The sequence below is a fragment of the Tinamus guttatus genome, unplaced genomic scaffold (genome assembly GCF_059628265.1).
Source record: "Tinamus guttatus ecotype Peru unplaced genomic scaffold, ASM5962826v1 Tinamus_guttatus_pri_ptg000002l, whole genome shotgun sequence".
Classification (NCBI taxonomy): domain Eukaryota; kingdom Metazoa; phylum Chordata; class Aves; order Tinamiformes; family Tinamidae; genus Tinamus; species Tinamus guttatus.
Window position 1 is genome coordinate 1,934,530 of NW_028288536.1, and position 9,085 is coordinate 1,943,614.

General features: G+C 38.3%; 1 protein-coding gene across 9 annotated transcripts in view; it reads left to right on the forward strand.

The window, feature by feature from the left end:
* INPP4A (inositol polyphosphate-4-phosphatase type I A) overlaps positions 1-9,085 on the forward strand; it is a 52,715-nt gene extending 43,630 nt beyond the window's left edge. For 6 of the 9 annotated variants that reach the window (XM_088521438.1, XM_088521643.1, XM_088521509.1 and 3 more), the window contains one exon: positions 6,075-9,085. In XM_088521438.1, the coding sequence (XP_088377564.1) occupies positions 6,075-6,207 (133 nt within the window). In that variant the 3' untranslated portion in view covers positions 6,208-9,085. Of the gene's footprint in view, positions 1-1,417; positions 1,620-6,074 lie in introns of those variants that run through there. The other 3 variants (XM_088521832.1, XM_088521900.1, XM_088521959.1) reach the window with 1 other exon arrangement.

Sequence of the window (9,085 nt, forward strand, 5' to 3'; positions counted from 1 at the left end):
TAAAACACTTTTCTTCCTCCACAGTATGTATCCTAGTGTGCCTTTCTCCACCACTGGATTGACTCCACCAGTCAATACTAGCTTTCCACTTCCTGCTCCTCCTGTTCCTGTTCCCGTTCATTTTGTTTTCCTTTATCCTGTCCTTCAGAGCACTCTCTCTGTTACGGACACCGTCCAGTGTGCATTGGTGCCCAGTCACTTGTCCACAGATATGTTTGCTTTTCCACACTTCCACGCCCAGGGCCACCCTTGCATTTAGCAGAGCCCCACATCCACTCCCAGGTGGGAATGGCGACGAGCCAACTCCACATATTGCTGTGTACCCTCCTCCTCCTTCGCCTGGTGATATGCAGCAGTTTAGTTCCAGGCTCATCTTGTTCCGCTTGATTCCAAGTTTTGACAGCACCCAGAGACTGTTTTTCTCTTTCTTCACCACCTCCAGGACATCTCTGGTGTCTTCCAGCACATCACCTGCTCGTCACCGAAACTTTGCTAGGTGACCAGGGGAGTTACCCAGTGCCTTTTATGAACGGAGCAAGTGCAACTGCTACCGCAGGATCAGGCTCTTAGGTTGTGTCTGTGCACTGCTTTGTAAACTAAGAATAGGACTGGACAGAGCAGAGAAGTGATCCAGAAGGAAATGCTTCACCGAAAAGCCTCAGGTTAGCTGCAGAGGTCCTCTCTGCCGTAGGCTGCCTGTGCCCCAAGCAAGGTAGGAAGCCGCAGAGAGGTGTGTGGTGTGACGTGTCGTACCTTCACGTGCACCAAGCTGGGCGGTTGGACTCGATGATCCTGAAGGTCTTTTCCAACCATAATGATTCTCTGCTTCTATGAAGTACTCAAAATATGTGTTTGGAAAGTGTATTGATACACACTTGGATGCATTTCGAAGCAGAAATGCAAGAGGTCTGTTTTCGGGGTTTTTCTTTACATTTTAAGGAGGTAGTTAAAAGATTAAATTGTTTCGCTGCAGCTCACTTTGAAAGATGTTTGAAAGGGTCAAATACTACAATGGTTATTCATGTTCAGCTTGCTTTTCAGAGCTCAATTTCTTTGCAGCATGCGGAAGCATGGCAGAGCAGCATGGGATATTGCTTGGTAATCTGAAAGAATGAACATGGAAAACCATTTGTGTTCAACCTACATGTGTTTATTTTCGGTAGACTACAGTACTTCTTTCTTATTTTCTCTTTTATTCTCTTTCCCTCTCCTTATATCTGTAATTGTGCTGAAATATATTTTTGGGATGTTTTCCCACTCTTTCTTTACTTCATATTCTGGTTTCGTTGTGGCTTCTTTCATGTTTTCTCATTTTCTCGATCACCTTGTGTTGCTCTCTCTTTTTACACATTCATTTGCATGTCCGTCTCCCCTTCTGCTTTCTTTTCCCTCCTCCCAAACTTCTTCCTTTTCACAGCATTGGAACACGGGAGATAGTCACCCAGAAGAACTTGAGTGGCTTGGTGCCCATCCGAGATTTCAGACTAGATCCCAGCCTCCTCTACTCTATTCCTTTACTAGCTCTCAGCCCCAATTTACTGATTGTGTGGCTGTTTCTGAGCATAGCATACCTGGTGGCCAGATTACGTTGCAAATGAAGACAGTGTTTAAAAAGAAAATATATATATATAAAAAAAAAAGTTCTTGAACGTCTATTGCCACTTGGTACCTGCTGGACAAAGGAATGTGTCATAGCATTGTCTGCCAAGAATTATTATTATGCCTTACGATTTTACGTTTCTATTGTACTAAACTGTAAATATACATCAAATTATTTTATCAAAAAGAATTGTATTGAAACTTTAAATTATTGTTCTGCTTTCAGTGCTTGTAACATAGTCTGACATTGGCCTGTTACCTCGTTACTTTAGCCGGCCTGAAGATCTCTTACCAAATACAATTTTGTGTTACTTGTTTCATGTATTCCAGAGAAAGGAACTGTGAAAAGAATTTGTATCTTTTTGTATATTGAAGTGTATGCTAATCTTGCCTTTCATTTTTACAAGGTACGAAGAGAAAAATAAAAACGTGGGTGGGGTTTATAAGAAATTATAAGAAATTTATTTAAGCAAATTAACTAATTTCTACTTCATTTCGAAGCATAATCTCCAAATCCCAGTCCTAAGCAGTTTGTAGACCCATAGTGGTGTTCCTTTCTCATGATTCAGTACGTTTCAGTAGAAGAGTGCACCACTCAAAGCCACCTTGCGGTGCGCTGCATGCAGAATTACTTCATTCTATTTGTAGATCTGCACTTTGTATTGTATCAAAGACACAGGAAGAGTATGTAATTAGTGTAGCCTGCTAACGATCCATTCTCCATTTCAGGTGCTCTGTTATATAACTTACTCTGAAACAGTCTAATTACTGTCCTGGAAGTTAAAGATATTCATCTTTAATATTTCAGGAAGGAAAAGGGATGTATCAGCTCCATTAGTGGCTGGGTTGGAGGTTTTCCATTGGGCTTTGTGCTAACGATACTGTGTTCAATATTACTCTTATTTTCAAATGTTGAGGAGCTTTAACAAATTCGTGAGTTGAGCAACAGTGACTTAGAGACAGAAAAATGGAGACACTGAGTTAATATTTAAGTGGCGAGACTCAAGAAGCTTCTCTTGTTTAATCACGCAAAATAACTGCAGAAGATATTTGATTGTCATTTATATACAACATCGAAGTGGGAAAGGCCTATTTAAGCTGAAGTAGTAGCAATGGAAAAGTTTATCATCAACAGCAATAGCTGATCAAAAAAACTAACTTAATTTAAAATAGTTCGCTAAATTCATGAAGGGATTTCTTGGTGCTGAGATGATGGAAGATAAGGCTTGGCAACTGAGGAGGACTCTTCTAGTTCTGTGATTTGTAATTTGTACCATTATCACAGTTACTGGCTCAAAAAACATAGGTATTCATAGATTTTATTATTATAGTTTTATTAGTATTTATCAATTTTAATGGATTTTGAAAGTTTCTAGAGGTAAACTAATTGAAAAAGTGCACTTAGTATAAACACTAGAATAAAATACTAAATTTGGTGAATATTCCATTTTTTCTTCTAACTTCTAATATAAGAATGCATGATTAAATGTGTTTCTTCAGCAGATCTGATTGTACAGTACACTATCTCCTGGTATTTTCTCAGCATTCTTCCAATTTTTCTCTTTTTTTAAAAAAGATGACTAAAACTAATATATGTACTTAGGCATTTATGCTGTTTATTTTTAGATGGAATGAATTTACGTAAGGACTTATTGCTGATGAGATTTTAAATTGTGATGTGACAGTGTTGGACATATTCATGTCCCATGTTGGTATCGAGTACCACCGAGTCTCTGTGCAGATCTTCATCCTTTCTGTTGGGAGCACCAATTCATTTGCTGTGGTACCAAAACCTCTCTTTTTGCTAGGCCAAGGAATGTCACGTTGGCCTTGGGCCTCGTTCTTGCCATGTGTCGAGTGTGGTGGGTTCATACTAACGAGATGCAAAAGTCACTTTAGCAGGAGTTTTTCCACAGAACTCCCAAGATTATTAATAATTAATTAATGCTTTAAGTAAGCTGTGAGGACTCTCCTGGAGTGAGGCAACATTAGGCAAGATTAAGCCTGCAATAAGAAGCCTCATAACTTTGTGTAGAATGAAAGTCTAGGCTTTCTGAAAGCAACATGTTTGTTTTTTTCCCTCCTTTTAACTTTAGTGGGGGTGAGATTTCGTTCTTTTCTGAGCCTGGTCTGCGCTGTCATGACACGTTCAGATTTGAAACGCTGTAGTGCCTCAGACCGAGGATATTTGTTCTTTGAACAAATGTTCTGTTAGACTCAGGATGAGTTCTTAAAGTGGATCCTCGGTCGTCCCGTAGCAGCAATGAAATCGGTTATGGTTGCGGACGCAAAGTGCTTCCTAGGGGTGGTCAGTGCCTTAGCAGGACCCAAACCTTTGCTCAGGTCCCTGTGCCGGGAGCTGGCTGGTGTGTCGTTGTGGTGGCGGTGCGATAAGCACAGGCACTGTGAGCTGGCACAGCAGCTGCACGAGATACCACGTCTTGATCCTTTGAGAAATGGCTGGTAACTTTGTGAGAATGTGGAACGTTCTGTGTGTGTAATTGAGCTGAGTAATTTTGGGTAGGAAATCCTACCTTCTTTTAATTGAATACTGATAAGTCCTATAATCAATCTTTGCTATATTCTTTAGCATTCAGTTATATTTTAATTAATCATTATTTATGTTAGGAAAATTGTGGTTACGTGTTGGTAACTGGTTGTATTTAAGATTATATTAAGTGTATTTAAGATTATATTAAAGATTGAATTTGAATCTCTCGAAGGAAGGAAGCTTTGGTACATTTGAGACCACATGGTATTGCTGGACATGCTCCTTATATCCAGGCTATCCTAGTGGTCACAAGAGGATTCTGAGGTTAAAGAGAAGGATCCTCATTCCCAGTCTAACACTAGACTTCCAGAGAGTGGCTCATGTGCTCAGGGGCTGTAACTTGACACAGGGCTGCTTCACAGCGGTGACAGACACAGCACATGAAATGCTGTGTGAAATGCAGCTTTCTGACCTGCTCGGTGGCCTGCCCAGGCATGGGCAATAACCAGGTACAGCCGAATGAGTTATGAGCAGGGTGACTCGCTTTGGATTGGATATGCACACTTGGCACCACAGATTTGTTATTCAAACTTCATGTTCCTATTGCTAGTCTGAAACAGAATATGTGCAATTTTGTGATGAATCTATTTGACTGCAATAGCTTTTGTGAAGGTGTTTCTCTAAAACTCAGAACTATGTCATAAAATTAGTGTAATAGTGTAGGATCCAGTCCATAAAAGACAGTCACAGAACATGTTACAGAGACAATTTCAAACTTAACTTGTTAAAAAAAAAAAAGTTGCAATATTTTATAAAGCTAAGCTAGATGGTACATACATAGTGCAGTTACAGTAATTAACCAAAATCTTTTTAAAATGGCAAGTATCAGTGAAAGCAGGAAGATTTCAAACAGAATGGGAATCCAAAGCCTTCTTTTGAATTAGTTTATCACAGTTTACCTCTGATACTTGCTGCAGAACCTAAAGAGGGAAATAACATGACATTCCCACCATAAGATGGTGTACTGTACACTTTGCCATCGAGTAACAGTTTTAAATTATTGTCTAGGTTTCAGTTCTCTATCAGAGAAATTTTTTTAAAAAAAAGCATTCTCATGCAAGCCTAAGTTGGTTTATAATATATTTAAAATGTAGTGCTTCCTCTTTGTATGTCTGTTTATGGATATAGTCAAAGGAAATTTGGTGTAGATTTACAAGTATAAAGAGGCCTTATATCTGAAATAGTTTTTAGTTGTAGCATAGGACCTGTATGTGCTGTGGGGCAGTTGCACCAAAGTAGTTGGGACAAAATAAGCTTTGTTCTGCACAGCTTTGTTTTCTTGGGGGTGATAGCAGTCAATGCAGCCAATCTGTTTTTTCACCCAGCGATTATTCCATGATTACCATTTTTTCAGAGTGTGTTTGCTTTCACGTCCATCTCTCTCTGCATGCAAAGATGCCTGGAAAGTCATTATTTTGGTATCAGCTCTAATCTTCAAGTGTGATCATTGAACTGATTAATACTCACATGCAGGGAACAATAAAATCATCTTAAGGCTCTTAGTGAGAGATGAGCAGTTTTTCTTTGTAGTTTAGTGTACTAACAAATTAGCAGAACTGCTTTTAGGCAACCTCTTGGGCTCCCTTGGGCAGTGAAGCGGCACAGGAAGTTGACAGCCGTGTACCCTGAAATACATGAAACCCGTGTAAAAGAACTTGTCCACTAGATGCACTGCTGCTTTTTAGAAATGCAAAACTAGCACTCCAACATAGCATGTGTCCATTCTGTGTGCTTCTTACTAGCATTGTATGATGAGTCATCATCTTTAATATTTGCACTGGCAAATGGATTAAATGCTCATTAAATATAACCAACATTTTTTTTAATGCTATGAAATAACCAGTTTCATTTCATCTTAGTTTAAGTCTTTTGTTTTTTTTCCTTTTTACTGCTGTCATTTTTTGTGCTTGTTTTTTTTCCCCAGTGAGGGTTGTCGGCGAGAAAATACAATGAAGAATGTTGGATGTCGCAAGTATGCGTTTAATTCCCTGCAACTGAAGGCTTTCCCAAAGTATTACAGGCCTCCAGAAGGAACTTATGGAAAAGTTGAAACATAAGCTTACTCTGTCCTTTAATTGCTGTTCCATTAAAACATGTGGATATGCTCTAGATTAATATATGATTTTGTCATCCAGAACAGATAAATAACTTTTTTGTACGTTTTGCTAGATTATCCGGAGCATGTTACTTAAAGAATTGGAATCTATAGTAACAGTTATTCTGACACCTTAGCTTGAGAGTAGTGATGACTCTGCCCAATTAAATAGCCTTCAGTGTATGTAAGATGAACAGATATTTTACCATTTAATACTTACCTATATGCAAATAGCTAGGTACCTCCTGGATGGCATGGACTTTATGAGTAAATGGCACCTAGGCAGCTGTTTCACATAACATCTTTTATACTGAGTTGACTTGAGATTGAGCTTTTCATAAACTTTTTAAAACCGAGAGTAAAACTCAAAAGTTGTAAATAAAAAGGGATTGGATCCTAGGCAGTCTAATAACTGTAGAATGCATTGTTGCAATCACGAGACAGATGTTTAATTAAAAAAAAAGGGCACAATAAAACCCAGGAGTTTGAAATGTTTTGCTGTATATAGGATACCATCTTCATATACTCTTAATATATACCTACAAGGCCAGGCATATGAGTTCCTTCTAAACAAAAGACAAAATCCCATGGTTTACAGCAGTGAAAGACCCATCTTAACTGATTTTAAAAAATACTTCGAACACACGACACTTTCTAAGCCATTAATGCCAGCAAAAGTTCCCTCTGCCCTTCCCGACCATAATTAAAGTGCAACAAGCAAGTTGCTGATGTTGCATGTGAAATGTTTAATACGTTTCATGATATTGTACAGTAATTAACCTTTTTTTGCCTATGGCATTTTATATCACTTCTTTATTGTAAGCATTAATATCTTGGGGATTTTATTTTTTTTTCTTGATTGGTGTTTTTAAATTTTTTCAATATCTGGCAATACAAAAATGTTCTAAGTGTCCAACACGCCCCCATTTCCCCATAATAACAAAGAAAATCCCGCTTAGCTCTGCATTTTGCCTTGCCAGACACCGTTCAGAATCATGTATAGGAAACATGACTATTTTCAGAATATTTCTGAGGAAGGTGGCAGTGGCCTATTTTGATACAAAATCACTGCTAACGTGCTAACTGCTGATGTGCGAGAACCTCAGCTGTGTTCAAGCTCATGACTAAGGTGACCAGTTGAGCAAAACGCATTCAACAGACCCCCTTGAAAAGAGTCCCCCAAAGAACGCCTTTGAAGACACAGCTAAATATTAATGTCCAAATTTTACATCTTTACAGCTTAAATCATCCCTTGCTAGTTTAATTCAGCCCACTGTGCTCTTCATTGCTAAGGACATAAGCTTCAGAGTAGACAAATCTGGTTATTTGTTGTTGTGAGAGTAGCAACAGCCAGGTAAGTATACGGCTGTTTCCTGATTTCTTTCTGCCTCTCACTGATGTTTGTCTGTGCTGTCACTGCTCTATCAGTCATGTCCATTCTGCTCCCATGTAGGTTTGGGGGTTTTAAGTACAGTGGTTTTTGCATTTTGCTTTTTGCAGTTTAAACTGAGCAGCAGCATATCACTAAGGCAGGTAAGAGAGTTCCGCTGAACTCGGCTGTTACCTCTGTTTCAGTCTTTTTAGGAGAACCAAACAATTTCTGAACAAAATCAGTGTGTTTCTCGTACTTATACTAGTTGCAAACAAATAATCTACTGTAGAGCAGTCCCTTGGAGACTTGGGAACTCTGCTTCGCAGTTAAGAAAGTACTGGATTGTTTTTTTAACCAATATGTAAAACAAATGTATGGTGGGAGACTTTTTTAAAAGATCTCTTCAGCCAGGTTCGTCCTTCAGTTCTGCTCAACCTTCGTCCCTGGTGCATTATTAAATGCTACATTTATTTTTGTATAAACTGTACTCTTTATATCCCTTAGTTTTTATGAGTTGATAATTTTATTTTGTATATTTCAAACAGATAGTTAACTATATATTTTAAATCTTATATTGTTACACTAAAAATCTTCTTCCAGTCTTCACCTTCAGAAGAGAATAACATGAGGTCTGTCGTAACAATTAGCAGAGCCGCTCTAATAACGTGGCCAGCGACCATTAGATCCACTCTAGAGCTTGGAGATCCTTTATTTATTGCAATCAGGAAAAGTTCCCGAGCTGCGTATGTGCATGGTGCTTGCTCACCTTTTTAAACGGTGGAATATCAGTCTCAAGTAACTGCATTATTTTGTTTAAACTACTCTGCTTTCAGTATACTTACATGTAAAGCATCACTGCTCAGCTGACATTTTCTGTATTCAGCGTGGTCAGTACGTGCACATCGAGGGGCTTGTTTTAAGGGTGTAACAAACAGTAAGATCTTGAGCAGTTCGTCAGAAGAAGAAAAACTGTGAAACTTTGAATCCATATAGGAAACTTCACCAGGGTGAAGTAAGCTTTATTGTTGCACAGGAGAGGCAAATTTAAAGATCCTTAAGGATTTAAGGATTAAGGATTATTTAAGGATTACTGTAAAATGAAGTTCTGTCTAATGTTCTTTTTGAGTACGTTTTTTAAATTATAAAACATACAAAGGTAAAAAAAGAAAACTGTTGCCAAGTATGTTCTGTGTATGTTCTGTGAAAGTACCTACAGCACAGTTGCCTTTTGTTTCATTTATACATGTAAAATTATTGTATAATACAACACTGTTTTGTCCCAACACAATTGTATTTGCCAAGCTTTGTGCATTGAAATATTTTTATTTATTTGGTTTCGGGCAGTATTAATATATCATAAACATATGGCTACTGTTTTATATATTCCTAGTTCATCCACTCCATGTATGCTGTAAATGTGCTAGTCTTTAGGATGAAAACCAATAAAGAACTGACAAGAATACCAGAA